Source organism: Adiantum capillus-veneris, chromosome 2, assembly GCF_014529385.1.
Source record: "Adiantum capillus-veneris isolate H3 chromosome 2, ASM1452938v2, whole genome shotgun sequence".
Lineage (NCBI taxonomy): Eukaryota > Viridiplantae > Streptophyta > Polypodiopsida > Polypodiales > Pteridaceae > Adiantum > Adiantum capillus-veneris.
The window spans coordinates 88628775-88650160 of NC_140932.1; the positions used below are offsets into that span (position 1 = coordinate 88628775).

At 42.3% G+C, this 21386-nt stretch overlaps 1 protein-coding gene across 1 annotated transcript; it reads left to right on the plus strand.

Moving 5' to 3' along the window:
- The first annotated feature begins 7486 nt into the window (after positions 1-7486).
- Positions 7487-11515, plus strand: LOC147463147 (uncharacterized). The gene has a single exon (XM_086528116.1). It carries the CDS (start codon positions 9709-9711, stop codon positions 10144-10146), a length of 438 nt encoding a protein of 145 aa, XP_086384242.1. The 5' UTR covers positions 7487-9708; the 3' UTR covers positions 10147-11515.
- Positions 11516-21386: the final 9871 nt, after the last annotated feature.

The following is a 21386-nucleotide window of genomic DNA, read 5'->3' on the forward strand; positions in this document are numbered from 1 at the left end:
ATCCAATGTCATACTAAGATTTAATGTCATAATAAAGTTCCATTCTATTCTATCATAAGATTTATCAAAATCAATTTTGAAGAAGATGAAGTCCTAATCAATGTACTGACCATAGCCAATAGCTTCTCACAAAGTAATGATTGCATCCAAAATAAAACTCCCCTTTAGTAAAAAAAAATTATGTGTCTGGAAGAACAGGACTTCATCTTCTTCAAAATTAATTTTGATAAAGCTTATGATAGAATAGAATGGAACTTTATTATGACATTAAATCTTAGTATCACATTGGATTTGAAAGAAACTTTATCAAGTTTGTTCGGATTTAATTTGGTAATGTTTGTGCTAGAGTTTCTATAAATGGGGATGTTTTTGAAGGTTTTATGTTGAAAAGATCCATCAGGCATGGCTGCCCCATAGTCCCCTTGCTCTATGCAATATTCTCTGATGCCCTTGGATGGCTAGTACAAGAAGATATGAACATAGGATATATGAAAGGCATTGAAATCCCTAGGGTTGATAAAGATATGGTATTACAAAACAATTTGCAGATGATACTATATCCATTTGGCCTAATTATAGATCACAATTGAACAGATTTACCAGTTCTTGGACACTTTCTTCAAAGAAAATGGGTCAAATATTAACCATTCCAAAACTGTTCTCTAATGGATTGTCAAATGTTGTTCATTCAAGTTGCATGGAGATTCGAAAAGGTCAAGTTTTCAGGCTTCTGGGCATACCAATTGGCTTCAAAGAATCCTACACGCAAAGGTGGAGTTTGGTGGTCACCAACTTGAGAGAGAATCCTTTCTCGTCCACCCAAATATCAGATGAAATGGATCATTTCAATGGCAAGAAATTTATTGTGGGGAGGTGGCAATGAGCAGAACAAAATTTCAAAAGTTCCTTGGGAAATCTACTGTATCCCTAAAGATAAGGAAGGCCTCGGTTTGCTAAATCTAGAGAGGATCAACATGAGGATGACAACTAAATGGATTCTAAGTGCTTTAGACTCTAATAACTATGGGGCTGCTATCCTCAAGAAGGATATTCACAAATTTAAATGCTTAAACTATAGGGCCTTGACCAACCAGCTCCATCTCAGGGAGATAATGATTTCGTCTAACCCATCATACTAGTAGGCTCTAAGATGGTTTGTAGATTGTGTAAGTCCTAAGACACAGTCAAAGCGAACTGAAGGCCCTCCAAGGTTTTTTTTGCTAACCATCTTTGCTTTTTACAAGACTCTGTTTGGTTTGATTATTTTGCAAGCAAAGAGAAAGTTCAACCTCATAGCTAAGTTGCATTTATACGCCCTTATATCATAAATAGTACGTATATTACGGAGTTATATGTTGTATACCCGTATTATACGTGCATATCCAAATAAATAGTATTTCGATCGAAATATATTTTAATCAAAATATTGTTTCCCTTATAAAAAAAGGCGTCGCCACAATTTGAACAAACTACCTCGATTACGATTGCTGGAGAGAAAGTTTCTGGAGAGAGAGAGAGAGGGAGAGCAGTAGAGAGCGAGCTGAGCTGTAGAGAGAGCAGAGAAAACCAGGGTCGAGCCGAGCCGAGCTGAACCAGAGGAGGTAATTTTTCTTGTGCTTTTTACAAAAACATTTATTTCCTAATGCTGTTGTTGTGGAGCTTTGCTCGCACCTCAATATTAGTTTGTATTTTGTTTTTTTCTAGTGCTATTGTTGTGGAGCTTTGCTCACACCTCAGTGTTAATCTATAGGTTTAGACACCCGCACTTGACTGTCTTCATCCTCATGACACACTGCAAGGGGTTTTAGACTTTAGGCGCTTCATCCTTGACTGTTGTTTGATGACCTCTGTGTCACACTTCATGGAGTAGCTTAGGTTATAGAATTAGACTTTCCATCCTTGGTTGTTGCTGACCATCGAGTCACACTACAGGGAGGAGTTAGCTATCTTACATATTTTTTTCCTAGATGTTGCTGACCATTGCATCACACTATTGGAATATCACATTTAAAAAATTATATTCCTCATCTTTGGTTGTTGTTGACCACCATGTCACACTGCAGGAGGGGTTTAGGGTTGTCAAATCCATCATCCTTGGTTGTTACTGACCATTGTGTTGCACTGCAAGGAGATTGGATTTAATAGATTCCTTGTCTACGATTGTTTTTGACCACCGTGTTGCACTCTAGGGAGCGGTTAAGGATTTTTAAATCCATTGTCCTTGGTTGTTGCTGACCATCGCTCACACTGCAAGGAGATTGGATTTAATAGATTCCTCGTCTCTGATTGTTCCTAGCCACTATGTCGCACTGGAGGAAGGGGTTTAGGATTTTTAAATCCATCGCTCTTGGTTGTTGCTGACCATTGCGTCGTTGTGCAGGGAAATTGGATTTAATAGATTCCCGATCTTTGGTTGTTGTTGACCATCGTGTTGCACTGTAGGGAGGGGTTTAGAGTTTTTAAATCCATTGTTCTTGGTTGTTGTTGACCATCACGTTGCACTGCAAGGAGATTGGATTTAATGGATTCTTTGTCTCTAGATGTTTCTGACCACCGTGTCACACTGTAGAGAGAGGTTTGGTAGTAATAATCCTTCATCTTTGACATCTGATGACTTCCACGTCGCACTGCAAGGTGATTGTTATTATATGTTTTTTTGTCTTTGGTTGTTACTGACCACTGATCGCACTACAGAGAGAAATTATATATGTTTCAAAGTCTATCATTATTACTGGTTATTATTGTGCATGAAATGTGTAGATCTTTCATTACTAGAAGTTATTATTGTGCATGAATTGTTTTTGTTTAGATTATTTACAATCATATATGTCAAGTTTTTATCTATTCTAGATTTACCTTACTCATACTTGCTTCATGTATTTTCAGGCTTCAATCATGGTAGAGACAAAGTTAACGCGTCAGCATCGCAAAATCATTAGTGATACTCTAGTTTTGTCTCTCTATGGAGCTTCAGATGACTATTTGCAACGCGCATTGGATCCATTGCAAGCAAAGTTTGATGATTTTGTGATTGAACTTGTGGAAGAGTGCTGATTGAAGTTGTGCATTGCATTCCCAGTTTCATTTGACCCACCTCTGTGTACTAATGGAGTGTTGCATAACATAGTAAAGTAATTATTAGGCCAAGTCACTAGAAACTTTGAGAGTATGGTTCATCCAGAAACCAAAACCAAACTTGGAATCAAAGAGCCAATGCAGCTTGTAGCACAGCTACATTCAGAATTGAAGAGCAAGGATAAGATTGAAGGCTCTTCAAAACCTCCTAGGATAGAAGAGGATGTACCTCCTCTATCAGGTGCTCAGCCCTTAGCTGTACACTTGGATGATACGACATGTCCTCCTATCCTACACTTACTTGGGGAGCATTCCAAATTTCACTTGCAAGCACCCCAATTAGGTGAGGGATGTTTTGCAAATGTGAAACAAGTTTTAGTGGCACATCCTCTCTTCAAAGATCCTGTCTATGCGGCAAAGATCTACAAAGACCAAATAGGAAGCAAGCTTACATTACAGATTGTGCTAGAGGAGGCAACTACTACAACTGTTCAGCATTGTGGCATGATATTTCCCCGTCTCTTGTTTGGTATAGCAAAAGGCCTATGTTCGATTTTCAAGATCTAGAATGGAGGTCACCTTGAGTAGTCGATTCAAGCATGACATCATGATGGAAGCAAGCGTGCAATCAGAGAGTTTCAACACACGTATGCAATTGTACAACAGTTCACAGATAAATTTTTACCGATCTGCAACATTCTTCTACAGACAACTAAGTTTGTGCATAGTCACAAATTAATTCACAATTATCTACACACTAGAACTATTCTACTCCATTTTGACGAGCAAGGAGTGTATGTCGACATTGCGGATTAGGGACAAAGTATATCATTAAGCCCTTTGGCAACATTTCCCAAGCTGCCAAATCTCACCCCTCAATGTAGAGCTTAATTTGAGTGAGATTATCCATGGACTGCCCCTGAAAATATCAGCACCAATACTCCTCCTTTCAATAAAGCATGTGATATATATAGTCTCTTATAAATTCTTACACTTGATTGCGTGTATTCAAGAGCCCTCCGAGTTTCTCAATCGTGAATTTTTGCAAAATGTAAACAAACATCTTGCCGGTTGAAAATCCCCCAAACCCTTAGATAGACCTAAGATATGGGGTTTAAGCCTTTGTTTGAATGGAGTCCATGATGCTGGCTATCATATTGTAACCGAATTTGGCTTGAGGCTCGTTGATGATTAGACCAGTAATCAACTTTTGTGGCATTAATGGTGTCAATGTGGTGATATTTCAAACTACATCTTTAATCGTATTTTTCAGTTATGTCTTTAGAGTTCTTCAAGCTAAGGTTTAAAGTATTTCAAGTTGAATCACGGAATTCTCTAAACCATCTCTCTTTTCCAAGTTCTAAGACCTGTCTCATTAAAGTTTATTATTTTGCATTTTTGTTATGAAAGATATTGCTCCTCACTAGAATGCATAGTGGCCTAATGATCCTTCATTTAATCATGCATTGGATCAAGGAGATATCAGCGCTTTGGCTGCGTCCCAAAAAGATTAATCAAAAATTGAAGGGGAGCCACTAAATTATAGGCAATGCAGACAACTATGCCCAAATCACTTTGTATGCAACACATTATTTTGAGTCAGTGTTCTACTCCCTTGAAGGTTTTAGATTTGCAACATACTATCCTTGCAAGATTTATCCAAGTGTACAAATCGCGACCAAAATATAATCAAGGGACAATTTACTTTGTGCAACAATGTTATTGTTACTATGTATTGCGGCTCAAAGTTGACTGGAATTAACAATCATCCCACTACAAGAGGTGTTGGCAAAGGACACCCAGCCAAGAAGATTCATGCACGGGAAGAAAATCAAGAAGACCCTCCTTGCAAGAGAGGTTACACATACTTGCTCAAAGAAACCGTAGTCATTGAGCAACTTGCAACCCAAGGCGTGGATTTGGCAAGTCAAGGAGATACCCCAGCCATGTTACACGCTCGTATATCAGTGCTAGAAAGAAAGTTGGCATGCTACGAGGCAAAGTATGGACCTGTTATTGAAGAAGAGATAGGCAATGCGGGTGCAAGCAATTCATTTGGCCAATCAAAATTTCGTGTATTTGATCTTTTAGGAGATGTAGCCCATAATTTAAATTAAATATCCCAAAAAATACTAAGCTCTTTTTGTATCTAAATCTCAAGATTTGTAACTAAAACCTCTCTTTGGTATGTAAATCTCTATTTATTGCAACAAATGAACATGTCAGATGTTGTTGCAATTGTGTAAGTTCTATCCTCTCTCCCTCCCTCTTTTTCACAATGATAAAGAGCAGATGGAGAGAAAGGGAGACAATGAAAGAGGGAGAGAGAGAGAGAGAGAGAGAGAGAGAGAGAGAGAGAGAGAGAGAGAGAGAGAGAGAGAGAGAGATTGTGAAGCTAAACTCTACATAGCTTTTACCTTGCAAAATTAATAGAGAATATAGTACAAAATTTATAGCTCATCCGTACCCTCAATCACCTTCAAGATTCCCCTATGCAGCTAGCGTGGTCTCCTATTGTGCACCCGCACCACAATGAGGATGCCCACAAGGAAGTCTGCTTTTGCCAAGGGTTCACCCGACAAATGCAAGAAGCCCAAGACAATGGATGCAACCTCCCCCCTCAAAGGCACAAAGTCTCCCCGAAGCATCAACACACCAAACACAAGGGCTAGCAAAGGGGAGAATTTCTGTGGACAAATCAACAAAGTCTGCAGCACCTTTTGCCAAGGACGAGAATCGGTCTTCAACTAAAACAAGAGGTTGGTGTTTCTACGTTGTCATGTCCTGTTACAAGATTTGATTTTTTTCCATGAGAGGTAGCTATGTCAAAGGTTGTAAGGTCATTGCATGCAAGTTTATGTACTATTTCTTTCTCAATAGCCTTGCATTATGCATTCATGAAAGCATATGTGCCTTGAACCGAACACAATTTCAGGAGAAATTTCAACAATTGCACAAGTGTATTGTTTATCTATGCATTGTAGGTAAGTTAATGTTTTGTTTCTTGCTTAGGAGCTTCTCATTTCTACACTTTTTTTGCATTGCATGCATTCCTGATTCAAGCATATGTGTCTTCAGCCGAACACAATCTGAGGAGATTTTTCAACAATTGTGAATATATTGTTTCATCTATGCATCAATGCAGAAGGATCTTCTTGTATCCCTATAATCATACCCTGTAGGACAAGAGGGTTTACTAAGAAAATGAGGAAGTTTAGAGTTCAAAATATAATACTGTACAGTACCAACCAAATTTGGTAATGTACAATGATAACTCTATATAGCCTCAAATTTGATGAGTACCAAATTGTGCATTGTCAAGGTCATCTGTGTGACCAAAGGGTTGTTTAGGGTGTAGGGTTTAGTTTGACATTGCTAAAATGTTGCCAATAGAAGTTCATTTATAAAGCATGCTTAGGTATTTTGGATTGGTAGACGGAGGGCATGCCAAACATTTGAGCTTTGTGTTTCCACATTGCAGGCAAAAACAAAATGGAAGAATACCCTATTTTGACAAGTTCTGTTATACAGCCGAGGACCATCACTGAGAGTATGGTCTCAGCATGGAGGGGGTGCTTGCAAAGGATCTTAGGAATGAAGACCTCCCTCACGATGAGTGGATGACGGTGGTACAACTGAAGATGGTCGACCTATGGAAGTGCAAGAGGTCTAGGCATGGCAGTTTGCAGGCAAGTGATGGGAGCATTGGGAAGGTCTTTGATGCAGTTAGGGGACAGGTGCACAGAGATTGGGCACTTGCTAGTGGATAGCTGTCAGTGTTTCATCCAATCACAGGTGGCCGGAGCAAAGGCTGATATCACAAGCTTGGAAATGAGGCAAGGGATGCTGGATTCAACTGCCATAGAGTTTATAATATGGGATTCAGAGTGAGGTATCTGCAAGGCACTCGACTATCTGGATGTGTATGCCAAATGAGACATTGTACAGGTCATTTGTGGTTCTCAAGACTTGGAAGGCGGACAGTGCTATGATGTGTATGTCGGATCAGACATCAAGGTCAGCGGAGTCAAAATTTCTATGCATTCGAGTGCGGCTTCATGGTGGTTTACTATTTGGGTGTCAATTCGAGCTCGAAACGTTGATCGCGACCGCGGCAGACACTATTTTGAAAAACTATTTCTAGTGATCGGGTTGGCATTAACACAGTGAAGCTCGGACAACAAAGTAGGTGGAACTTGTGATAGCCGTGCCAAGCATACTCACGTGGGAAAGGAGGCCATGTTGGCTATTTTTAGAGAAGACTTAACAGGGATTTCCAAAAAAAGAAAAACCGAGGTTGGATGGCGCATGCAGGAAAAGGTCGCCACTTGGGGTCATGAGGATGAATCCAGAGGTGTTGAAGGGGGCACGTGTTGCATCAAGGAGGGGGTTTGTTTGTGAAAGTCGGCCAGGGACCAAAAGGGAAGGCAGAGTTGCTAGTTGCTGCAGAGAAAGGGGAGGCCGTAAGGTGGCGGGGGCCATGGAGTGTCGAGCCGAGAGCTTCTGAGGAGGAGGACGCTACAAGAGCATGAGGATGGCCGAATAGAGGAGGCTCGGGAGACCCACGAGCTGAGGGAGGCTAGCATATGATAGAGCAGACGAGCTGGAGGGTTGCACCATCGGGGAGGTGAAAGGGCCGCCAAGAGGAGGTGGCAAGCAGGAAAAAAAACCGCCAGGGGACTGGCCATGTGCAAGGGAGTGGCCAAGCCAAGCGTCCAAGGAGAATAGGAGAGGATTGCAGAGGTTGCTTTGGGGGGCTTCAAGAGTTTTTTGTCATCAAAAACGTTGCAAGAGAGCCGTCAATGATGTGGCCAGATAGTTAAAGCCAGTCCGTCATACAGGAAGGGCCGCCATGGGCTGCATGGGAAGGAGAGAAAGAGAAGCCGCGAGTGAGAAGGGGAGTTGAGCTTGGTGGGTGGTAGATGTCATAAGGAGGAAGGGTTGAGGGCCACCATTTGGGGGGGGGGGGGGTGATCATCACCACAAGGCAAGGCCTCCAGGAGTGGAAGAATTGCCAGTCGAGTACAAATGGCAGTTGTGAAGAGCGTTGCACGCAATAAAGGAGTCAGCGGACACAGATCGACTGCATAAGGGATGTCGTTTGCTGCAAAATTATGGCCGATGCCATCATTGTACCCGGATTCTTGTTTTTTGCTATGCATAAGTGACTTTATGGTCTGGTTGGGTTAGTGTTTGTGTTGGATTTGCCATCATTCTTCTCGTCTATCTCGTCTTGTGCATCCCGCCTGTGGTAGCAGTGACTCCGGGATTGCGTGTGTGTGTGAAGAGAGAGGGAGAGAGTGATTGTGGTTGCAAATTGGGTGTGGTTTTGTGTGCGGTCGAGGTGTGCGAGGCCTCCTGGTTGAGTGTGGTTACAGATATGGGTGCATTGGTGTGTGTGTCAGTTAATGCAATTGTGTGTAGCCGAAGTTGCTCATAAGCAAGGCTGTTCAGTGCAAATTGCAAAAAGTGTGCGTGCATGTATGTTTCTGAGTGGCTTGGGGTGCTCGATATCTACTGAGCTATAGAGAGGCTTCTAATGTGTGTCCTGTGTGTGTTCCCATTTTCCCCCATCCCATCACTGGTGCCCCCACTGAGGAGCTACTGATTGCTCCTTGGTGATTCCAGTTTCAAATAGCAAGTGCTGCTAAGCAAGATGTGGTCGGGTTTTCCGACTTTTACAGGTGATGAAGATGCTGAAGTGTGGCTGCAGGACTATGGTCTATTTTTGCACGTCGAGAGTGGCTTGTCAAAAGAAGAGGGAGTGACCCAAGCTTTCCTGCTCCTCGTTCATGGAAAGCAAAGGTATGGTACGATGGATTGCAAGCTGGAGAAAAATTAGATTGGGTTACATTGGAAGCGGCATTCTAAAGCTGATATGTGGCCAACACGCAGTGGAGTGAACTGAAGCAGATAATGGACAACCTAAAGCAAAGCCTTGACAGTGATTTCTGAGCATTTGTGTGGGAGTTCGAGGCCATATGGAGCAAGTTGGTTAAGGTAACTACTATAGAGAATGCAGATTTTTTATAGATGACCAAGTTTGTGGATTGCTTGCATGTCAAAGTGCGAGATAAAGTCGAGTTAGATGGACTGTGCACGTATGAGGAGGTAGTAGCCTATGCGTAGAGTAGGACAAAGAAGCTTTTAAAGAAGCAATAGTCAAAGTAAATTCTGGCGAGTCCATTGGTGCCAAGGCCAACTGCTAGGGAAGAGCTTCAGGTAATCCGACCCTTTGTTGATGCACATGTGGTAGAAGAAGGTAGGTGTGATGACAGAGTAGAGATGATACCGTGTGGGCCTATGAGGCCTCAATAGCTGCAAAGAGGAGTCTACCGAGTACCACCTGATGTGCTTGACCAAGTGACTTCCAAAAGGCAAGCAGTTGAGAAGATAGCGGAAGTGCCAAAGTCGGTGAGTTTTGTGGAGAAAGTCGAGGTGTGTTTGAGCTATAGCAGTGCCTTGGATACAGATAGCACATGGGAAACGGAGTCTGATTTCTCAAGATATGAGACATATGATGTTATGTAGGTCGATAATTTGGTCAAAGAACAACAGGTTGCAGATGAAGAGCCAGTTTGTGAAGACCAGGGGGTTACACAACCCTCTCTCGTGCCTTGTGATGGTCAGGCCATGTTGACCGAAGAGGAATGTCTTGATGAAGATGGTTGGGGGTTCGATGATCTAGTGGTCGCTGTAGATGATGAGTCGGAGGTTTTGGTTGCTAAAGCTATGGCGAGGATACAAGACATGCGAGGCTGTGTGCCTGCTCCATTACCTCTTGAAGAGCTTATAGATGAGGTTTATCCAGTGTTTTCTTTGTATGATCAGTTGCCACAGGTTGGTGCCATGTTGTTGATGGATGTGTTGCTGAAGGTTGTTTTGCAAGTGGCGTTATGCCGGTTGCTACAAGTTGCCTTGCTTAAAGACAATGATGTTGTGGAGAGCTCTCTAGACGATGGCTGGGAGACACAGGATGTAGGAGCTATGCAGGGTGTGCATAGCTATTTTGGGCGTGGAAATGGTCCATGTATACAAATTTTTGAAGGGTGTTGCTATGGAGGTTTATGAGATTGGTTGGCTGGCAAAGTTACAGGTGCAAAGCAGGGATAGTGCGTATTGGTGTTACAGACAGATGGTGATGATCAATGCCATGTTTTTTATCCAGGTGGAGTTTATACTATGCTTGGGGAAGCCTGCGGCTTTTCATTTGACCCAGGTGGGTGCTACGACAGACAATGAAGCTCTCTATCCATCTACTAGATTCACTCTATCTATCTACTACTTCCTGTAAAAACTATCAATCAGCTTCTTATTATGCAATGCTACTTTGCCTAAATAATGCTACGGTTGATAATGAATGCTCAACGAGGGGTTGGGCAATGATGGTATAGTTGAAGATGGTCGACCTATGGAAGTGCAAGAGTTCTAGGCATGGCAGTTCGCAGGCAGGTGATGGGAGCATTGAGAAGGTCTTTGATGCAGTTAGGGGAGAGGTGCACAGAGATGGGGCACTTTCTAGTGGATAGCTATAAGTGTTTCGTCCAATCACAGGTGGCCGGAGCAAAGGTTGATATCACAAGATTGGAAATGAGGCAAGGGATGCTGGATCCAACTGCCATAGAGTTTATGATATGGGATTCGGAGTGAGGTATCTGCAAGGCACTCGACTATCCGGATGTGTATTCCAAATGCGACATTGTACAGGTCATTTGTGGTTCTCAAGACTTGGAAGGCGGACGATGCTATGATGTGTATGTCGGATCGGACATCAAGGTTAGTGGAGTCAAAAATTTTATGTATTCAAGTGCGGCTTCATGGTCGTCTACTATTCGGGTGTTAATTCCAGCTCGAAACGATGATCGATCGCGATAGACACTATTTTGAACAATATTTTTGGTGATCGGGCTGGCGTTAACACAATGAAGCTCGGACATGAAAGTAGGCAGAACTCGCGATAGCTGTGCCAAGCATACTCACATGGGAAAGGAGGCCATGCTGTCTATTTTTAGAGAAGACTTAACAGGGAGTTCCAAAAAAGGAAAAACCGAGGTTGGATGGTGCATGCAGGAAAAGGTCGCCACTTGGGTTGAAATGTTGCGTTCAAAAAGTTCACCACATCAGTCGTACACTTCATAGGCCATCCATTTGGTTTCAATTCCTCATGTATTAAGGTTCTCTTGATGATTTCCCCTGCCCCATCATGCTCTCCTTTTCCATGCCTGGATGCTGAGAAGTTATGCATCTTGTCCAAGCCTGTCATCTGATAGTACCTGACTACAAAATAGTAAGGTCTACGTGCTTTGAATTGTGAAACCGCACCATTTGACCACACCCAATGGTGCTGCAAACAATGTCCTTGCTTTTTCAGCCACCTATCATGAAGCAAGAGACAATGTTGTACAAACAATTTATCATGCTGATTGTCATGAGATATGTAAAAGTGCAACGTCTTTTGAACACCACTTGATGCATTTCTGACATAAGTGATGTGCACAAGTATTGTGACTTGGGTAGACCACCAATGCATTCATTGAATCTCATTTTGAATTTTAATATAATAATTCTCTGTAAAGTCAATAATTGATACAACGACATTGCTAGAAAACTTGAGCAAGCAATCCTTGAATTGTTGGGCTTGCCAACAAAAGACAAAGTTGTGCTTGATGAAGCCTGTGAGGTGGGCTAAAAACAGGCTAAGAAAAGAAGCACTTTTCATCCGTCACACAATCAAGTCCTTTCTCTTCTTCTCACTCCCACCTACATCAAGTTGTCTTGTTCCAACATCCATGAAGACCTTCACAGACACCTCCCTTCTATCCTCTGCTATCTCATCGGGACAAAATGTCAACTTCCGTACACCATATTGGGAGCAGTCCCCCATCAAGAATTTCTTGGCATGGTATTCATTATCTCTTGGCTTTGGACACATGATGGATTCCCACATACTAGTGATGTACTGACATACTATCTAGTTTTAAAAAACCCCCCTATATCATCACTTCTATAGCACATGGAGAAAGTGCAAAGGTGACCTTTTCCATGATGCCCAAACTTGTTTTGCCGCATCTGATTAAAAGCCTCTTTGAAATAGAGTATCTGCTCATGGGATACACAATAGCAGGTATATCACTCTTTCAACTTCCGAACAAAGTACGACTTTAATGCCTCAAAGCATCTAAGACACACAACCACTGTATCGTGAGTCTTGTTGAATCTTTGGTATAGCTCTACCTGTGGAACCAATACAATAAGAGCTAGAAAATTCCAACTTCATGCAAATGGTAAAATTCCACTAATGTGCAGTAGTACCAAAATTGGTTGTATACAGTACCACATTAGAATGTATTGTAGAACCAAAATTGGATGTAAGCAGAACCAAAAATTGTATTGTAGAACCAAAATTAGTTTTAAACATTACCAAAGATAGTAATGTACCAAAACTGGATGTACACACTACGAAAGCTTGTACTGTAGTACCAAAATAGGTTGTAACTAGTACCAAAGATAGCACTGTAGAACCAAAATTGGATGTAAAGAGTACCAAAGATTGTACTAGTAGAACCAAAATTGGTTGTAAACAGTACCAAAGATAGTAATGTACCAAAATTGGATGTACACATTCCCAAAGATTGTACTGTAGAAACAAAATTGGTTGTAAATAGTACCAAAGATAGTAATGTACCAAAATTGGATGTACAGACTACCAAATATTGTACTGTAGAACCAAAATTGGATGTAAAAAGTACCAAAGATTGTACTATAGAACCTAAATTGAATGTAAAGAGTACCAAAGAAACAAAATTGGATGTAAACAGTACCAATTTTAGTAATGTAGAACCAAAATTGGATGTAACAATACCAAATATTGTACTGTAGAACCAAAATGGTTGTAGATAGTACCAAAGATAGTAGTGTAGAACCCAAATTGGTTGTAAGAATTACCAAAAATTGTACTCTCTCTTTGCTTTTGACTCATTTTATAATTGTTTGCAGAAGAGTACCCATATGGAAACTTTGCAAATGCTTTGGTGATAAATAAGAATGTTTTGGTCCTATATAGGGAATAGTTTTGGTACTGCACAAAGACTTTGGTACTACACAAGTAGGCTTGGGTAAAATAAAGTGAGGCTTTGGTACTAAAGATTGAGGCTTTGGTGCCTGTAGGGACGGAAACGGTACTATACAGAGGCTTTGGTACTATACAGATAGGCTTTGGAATCACTAGTATGCGGTAGACTACCAAATTTGGTACTACACAGGGGCTTTGGTTCTTTATAGGATAGCTTTGGAACTACATAAGAGTGCATTGGTACTATATATAACCTTTATAAGGTACTGTATACCACCACTACCATATAGCAGACTACCAAATTTGGTACTGCACAAGGGCTTTGGTTCTATAAAGGATAGCTCTGGAACCACCCAGGAATGCACTGGCTCTGTATACAACCTTTGTAAGGTATTGTATACCAGCATTTCCATATAGCAGACCACCAAATTTAGTACTTTCTTGCCCAAATCAGCCTCAAGAATCATCAAAAAAATTACAATTGCTAAGATTTGTTGGTCCTGAGAGTCATCGATTAGATGCACAAAATGTTTGACAACACTTTTCCTTCCAATTCTCTTCTTACATATGTCCTTCTTGTTAGGTGAAACTCTAGTTTCTAAGGTCCAAAAGGCATACACCAAATCTCTTGTTTCATTAGTGATAATGGTTCCTTGTGGAAATTATCTCTCACAAGCACTCAATGGGAACAATTCATCCTCATTTTTATTCTCCAGCCTTGAAGTCGCAGCAGCTATATTCCTTTGATGGACACCTAGGACACTATAAATTTTGGATTGGTTTAATAAGGCTACACCTGTACTATTGTTCAAGATCATCGTCAGAGAGGTTCTCTTAACAAAAAGCTCACTTGCTGAGTGCGGGACCTTAATTTGAGCCAAAGTGTTTCACACACCCAATAGAACGGTGTGTTCGACATTGTTGAAATTTGATTTTTGCAACTCGAAATATGTATGGTGGTCCAATAGTTTCTAAAATATTTCCTTTTACTCATTCCTTGACAACCCGAGTGTTTTCTTGCGCCAACATCCTACCACCGCTGCACAAATGTTCTTCCCTTGACCTGGCTTTCGGTAATCCAAGTGCAAAAGAACACTGTCATTCTTTCCTTCTCTGTTTGCATTTCTTTGCAGCCCAATAATCACAAAGAAAAGCTTGATTAGTGACACATGTCTCAATGGAGCTGACAATGGGATGGTTTTGTATCTGTTCATCCATGTATAATTTCTCCTCATCCTGCTCGTTGAAAGAGAGTAGCTGTGAGTCACCCGAGCGATAAACTCTTCTAGTATTTTCCATTGGCAAGGAGCAAGAGAGACAAACAGACGCGCGCGCGCACACACACACACACACACACACACACACACACACACACACACACACACACACACACACACACACACACACACACATATATATATATATATATATATATATATATATAGAGAGAGAGAGAGAGAGAGAGAGAGAGAGAGAGAGAGATGCAATAGTGGTCAATAAACATCAATTAAAACCAGGGTTTCGTGTGCATCTTTCTGGTGTAGAGAGTGAGAGAGATAGATAGAAAGAGATGCAACGGCTAGTCAACCAAGGCTCAGCTTGCTGGTGTGGAGAGAGAGAGAGAGAGAGAGAGAGAGAGAGAGAGAGAGAGAGAGAGAGAGATAACGAGAGAGAAGCCCAAGTTTGTTGGCTATGGAGCACGGAAGGTGCATAGGAGCAACACAACCGTGTGTAGAGAGAGAGAGAGAGAGAGAGAGAGAGAGAGAGAGAGAGAGAGAGAGAGATAACGAGAGAGAAGCCCAAGTTTGTTGGCTATGGAGCACGGAAGGTGCATAGGAGCAACACAACCGTGTGTAGAGAGAGAGAGAGAGAGAGAGAGAGAGAGAGAGAGAGAGAGAGGTGGTGTAGTGAAAGCCAATAACCATAATGTGGGTCTAGCCCTCTCCCCCCACCTCCTTTCTTAGAGTGGCCCCTCCAAATAGTGAAACGTCTAAAAACAAAGAAATATATGGCCTCTCTCCATTTCCAATTAAAAGGTCCAATTTATACACAAATGAACCACCAAGCCCATGTTGTGTCAAGGAAAATCTTTTTTGTACCACCATTGCATGCTTTTAGCCGTATGCATTATGTGGGTCTTGTAGACCAAAAGTGCCTCAAAGTGAACCAGTTAGGTTGACAAGTGAAGAAGGAAAGAAGGGTTGGTTTTCTACTTAAAAATGTAGAAATTGAAGTGTTGAAGGAGCAGGTCCAGAGACGGCTCATCTAACAGAGCTACGAAGCCCCAAGATATTGAAGTGTGAAGGTGTATGTGTTGCAGATCCTCACCGGACAAGGAAGATAGGGACAGGTGGCCCAAGTGGATGACAAGGTATAGGTGGGTAGTGCTTGATCTATGGAGCATACCCGTCTTTTCGGACTGCAAATTGGAGCCGCATAAATTGCAAGTTATGGCCATTTGAAGTTTTGCCAGGGACCAGGTTGGTGCGCACTTGACCACATGGAAATTCGTGCCACTTGGCATCTTCTATACCACCAAAAGGTTCTAGAGGGTAGTATGGACCAAAGTGAACCAAGGAGAACTGATAGCACTTAAATCGGAGTCCGAACCAAGAAGTTGTTATAGTTTGTAGCCGGTGCTCGGTTCTGATGTCGCGGTACCAATTTGTATTTTGGCAGTTTTTGTGGCCTCAAGAAGAGGGCCCAAGAAAATCGAGGTGCGTATCGCATGGGAAGGTTTGAAGTCGAGGGCCAACTCTCAAATGGCTCTTTTGGCCTGGTAATTAGACCACTGTGCAAAGAATACCATGCAATCGAAAAAATGGTGCAGGACAAAATTTTGCAAGGGCTTCAAATGGGAGTTTCAAAGGAGATGTGAAAGTTGCTCACGTGCCGCCACATGGCATAGAGAAACCCCACATGGGGGAAACTGCCTTGGAAATTTGGGGTACAAGAGCCGTTTTGTGAGCCCATTGTGCTTGTGAAGGCGTGAGGGAGGTCTCCCTTGAGCAAGGCATGGCGGCTCCCTGAGGCGGTGCGTAGGTGGCACCCGTGGTGGTTTTGGCTACGTAGTGCACGAACGACAGCATTGATGGCGGTTTTGGTCTCTCAAGGGGCATCAAACGACACCAAATAAGCTGACATGGCAATGTCCAAGTGGGGGTCTGTCCCGCGTGCTTGATCGGAAAAATCCTTTGTAATGAAGGCACCTCCTCCCCCCCCAACCCCCCCAAACTAGCGACCTTGCTAATGCTCAGGGTGAGGGTCGGTGCATGTGGGAGAGAGAGAGAAAGGGTAAAGTGGGCCGGGCAAAGCTAGAGGCAAGGGAAAAGAAAAGGGGCAAGTCCGGCCAAAGGGTGAGTGCAAGGAGGAAGTGGGCGGCCGTGCCGGCGGACAAGAACAAACAAAAAAGTGTCCATGCAATCATGCCAAAAAGGGAATATGTCAAGTGTAACCAATGCCTAAAATACTATTATGAGCTCAAAGATGGATTGCACGAGCTGAGGAAGATCTTTTTTTTTTGGGGGGGGGGGGGGAGTGAGACCTCTATAAACGGTATATTTTCCACTTAATAGGGGTTGGTTCTTTTGTGTTTCGTTTTTTGAGCATTCTTGAGAGGGCTTTGAGGAACATCTAGAGCGGTGGGTACTTCTTCTGCTTGAGACAAAATTCGAGAAGACAAAGGAAAAGCGAGAGGAGCGTCCAGAGTACAAGGAAATTGGATGGTGGGACAACTTGGGGAAGAATTCTGAGGTGAGGATTACAGTTCAAAAGGCATACCAAGCGGGCGTATGCATCAGGATTGTAAAAGAGCAATCAAAAATCTTACATGTATCTGTTGTTAGCATCTCTTGAGTTTGGAAGCTTTGTTTCTTCATCGTATCAATTCTTATTAAAAGTCTTCTCTCTCAAACTCTCTTCAATCATCAATATTATGTGTTTTAAACTATCAAGTACATCTATCCGCACTCTGTTATCCTAGTTTGAGCGCCTCTTAAGATCATGTCTATAGCGAGAGGCCCGGTGCTTTCCCGGTCAACCCTGGAGAACTACGCACTCCAACAAATTTGGTGAACCCAACATGAAATTGACCGGGGTAGAACCAGCCAGACATGGTGACAAGCTAAGTGAAAGAGATGCAACAAAGTATAGGGCTAATGGTTGTTGTTTTGCAGCAATAGTATACAAATCAAGTGCATTTTATGCACCAAAAATTTGGTACCGGTTTGAAAATTTGGGAATTATGAACTGGGTGGTTTCAAGAGCAGAGAAACCTAAAAAAAATTCAAGTGTCAAAGTCAGTAATAGCAAAGAGGGAGTTAAAAGAGGCAAAAATCTTGAGGTGGGAGATGGTGGAGCAATTGGCACTCAAAAATGCCAAATGTGGTTTTTGAGAAACAGGAAATTTTTGATGGCTATGATCCTGCAGGTCACTTGCAGTGCTATGAAGAGGAACTAGAGCTTCATGGGGTGCCAAAAGAGAACCGGATTCTAGAGTTTGATAGGTTTGTGATTCCAAATTTTATTGAGCGCGTCGAGGAGCTTCAGCAACAACATTTTCCATGATCATGCTGAGCTTTGTGCTACAGAAGTTCAAAAATACTTGGGCATGAGGTTGAGGTTCTACTAGATTATAGGATGAGGTTCTACTAGATTTTGGGTATGTACCAAAAAGGGCATCTTTTCTTGATGATTCTCAGGAACCACATGAGCAACACCAAAATTTTACTTCACAAAGGGATGAAGCTACATTACCAATGCGTCTACCCGTAATTGATGCTCAACAATTGGCGGAGCAGGCTGCACAAGGGATATGTCAGTACCTAATGGTGACTAATGTTTTATGGGATTTGATGTTAACCTATGATATAGGGGAATTTCCACTAGATTTTGATCTAGGAGGGGAGCTTTATATGCATGGTCCAAGCCAATTAAAGGATATTCCATTTGATCCGGGTGGAGCTGGAGATGTTTGTGACTTAGAGTGGTTGACTTCTATGCCATATGGTCCAGGTGGTGGTCATTATGGTATATGGGCCAATTCATACTTATGTCCTACTATTTGGAAATTCTTATATCTTCCCTATGATCATGGAGGAGGTTATATTCTACTAGAGCCACAGGATTTTTTTTTTTCAAAACATGCATGCAGTGAGGTAGTACTTATGACTTTACAGGTCTATGTTTTAAAGTTGAATAAAGATTGGCACATACCGAAGGATGTGTAGGTTTAGAGGGGGTGGATGTCGTGCGGCTTGCGGGCATGGGGTGAAAGATGAGGATCTACCTATATTTTCAAGGTTTTTCAAATTGCTGATTTGGGCCAGATTCTGCCATGATATCAAGAGATGATTGGAATGTATGCATTATGTGGGTTTTGTAGACCAAAAGTGCCTCAAAGTGAACCAATTAGGCTGACAGGTGAAGAAGGAAAGAAAGGTTGGGTTTCTGCTTAAAATTGTAGAACTTGAAGTGCTAAAGGAGCAGGACTAGACGACTCATCAAACAGATCTACGTAGCCCAAGATATTAAAGTGTGAAGGTGCAGTGCGTTGCAGATCCTCGTCGGACAGGGCAGATGGGGATAGGTGTCCCAAGTGGATGACAAGGTATAGGTGCATAGTGCTTAAGTTATGGAGCATACCCATCTTTTCGGATTGTAGATCGAAGCTATGGATTGCAAGTTATGGCCATTTGAAGTTTTTTCAGGGGCCGGGTTGGTGCCCACTTGACCAATTGGAAAGTCGTGCCATCTGGCATCTTCTATACCACGACAGGTCTGTAAAGGGTAGTATGGACCAAAGTGAATCAATGAGAACTGACAGCACTTCAATCGAAGTCTGAAAAAGAAAGTTGTTATAGTTTGCAGTCTATGCTCGGTTCTGACGTCACGGTCCCAGTTTGTATTCTGGCAGTTTGGAAGGCCTCAAGAAGAGGTCCTGAGAAAATCAAGGTGTGGACCGTATAGGAAGGTTTGAAGTCGAGGGCCAACTCTATCGAATGGCTTTTTCGGCTCGGTAATCAGATAATTGTGCAAAGAATAGCGTGCAATTCAAAAAGGGTTCGCTTCAAATGGGATTTTTCAAGGAGATGTGGAAGTTGCTTATGTGTTGCCAAGTGGCACAAACAAACCCCACATGGGGGAAGCTACCTTGGAAATTTGGGGTACAAGCGCCGTTCTGTGAGACCATTGTGAATGTGCAGGCGTGAGGGAGGTATCCCTTGAGCAAGGCATGGCCGCTCCCTGAGGGGCTGCGCATTTGACGCCCTCGGTGGTTTTGGCTGCGCAGTGCGCAAATGACATTATTGATAGCGGTTATGCTCTCTCAGGTGACATCAAACGGCATCGAATGTGCTGATTTGGCAATGTCCAAGTGGGGGTCGGTCCCGCACGCTCAATCAGACAAATCCTTTTAAATGAAGCCCCCCTCCCCAGTAGCGAGCTCGCTAATGCTCGGGGTGAGGGTCGGTGCATGTGTGTGTGTGTGTGTGTGAGAGAGAGAGAGAGAGAGAGAGAGAGTAAAAGGGTAAAGTGGGCCGGGCAAAGCTAGAGGCGAGGGCAAAGCAAAGCGGAAAGTCTTGCTAAAGGGTGAGTGCAAGGAGGGAGTGCAAGGAGGGAGTGGGCGGCCGTGCCGACAGACAAGAACAAACAGAGAAGTATCCATGCAATCATGCCAAAAAGGGAATATGCCAAGTGTAGTCAATGCACAAAATCCTATTGTGAGATCAAAGATGGATTTCACGAGCTGAGGAAGCTCTTTTTGTTTTCTTTTTTGGGGAGACTGAGACCTCTATAAAAGGTATATTTTCCACTTAACAGGGGTTGGATCTTTTGGGTTTCCTTTCTTTTGGGAAGGGTCAATTTTTTAGCATTCTTGAGAGGGCTTTGAGGAATCGACTGGAGCAATGGGGAGTTCTTCTGCTTGAGAGCAATTGGAGAAGACAAAGGAAAGGCAAGAGGAGCGAGCATCCAGAGCACAAGGAAATTGGATGGTGGGGTAGTTTGGGGAGGAATTCTGAGGCGAGAATTGCAATCAAAAGGCAAGCACGCATATGCAACATGATTGTAAAAGAGCAATCAAAAATCTTACAATGTATCTGCTGTCAGCATCTCTTGAGTTTCGAAGCTTTGTTTCTTCATCATATCAAAAAATATTGTTCTTATTAGCAGTCTTCTCTCTCAAACTCTCTTGAATCATCAATATTGTGTGTATTAAACTATTAAGTACATCTATCTACCCTTTGTTATCCTAGTTTGAGTGCCTGCTAAGCTCCTGTCTACAGCCAAATTCTCGGTGCTTTCCCGGTCAGACCTGGAGAACTCCGCACTCCGACAATGTGTGGCTAACTTTGTTGGTTTATGCATAAGTCGCATGGTACAAAATACATACACGAAGTCCACAGCTGTTTAGGACTTTATCAATTTTGTTTTTTAGTATGCACGAAAGTAAACAAAGACCAATTTCTTTCACAGCTGCCACTAGAGGTGGAACTAGACAATACTCTCATAGCCACCAGTTGAAGTTTCACTTTTTCTCCACCGTACTCTTTCCACCAAACTAGTGCACTGATCGTCTTGATAGCATCTATATGCCAAGGATCCCTAAACATTCCTTCGCTACTAGTATATGCCGACTTCTGTGTGTATGCCAACTGTCCATCCACATTGCCTAATAGTTGAGCACACACTTTTTTTAAATCATTGATCACTTCATTGTTTGAAGATTTCTCGTACATCTGGAACTTCGGATATAAGACAAAACCTACTCCACGTAGAGGAGTATGCAGCTTCTCCCATCATCTTTTGACAAACGACATCATCATGGCTTTCTCTTTTCTTGAATAAGATGTACAGTCTTTTAACTTGCGAGTGCCTTCATGCATGTACCAGTAACCCCGTCCAAAGATAGAGGCTTCTTTGTCCCCACTAATCGTATCAGATGAGTGAAGGGTTCTATGACAGTAACAATTTTGTCTACATTTCTCCAAAAAATAGGAGAGTTTACAAGCTGATAGCATTTCTAAGCAACACGTTCATACTTGGGATATTTATCAAGCCAAAGGTCCCATGTTCTATCTGCCACTATGTGAACAAGGGCTGCTTTAACCTACGGCAACATAGAGAGAACGTAATATGATGTGGAAAAAAAAAACGGGTCACACAAAAAATCTATAAATTTTTTGTTGGGGACTTTGTTCTAAACAAAGCATAAGAAAATGAATGCTCTCTTATAAACTTT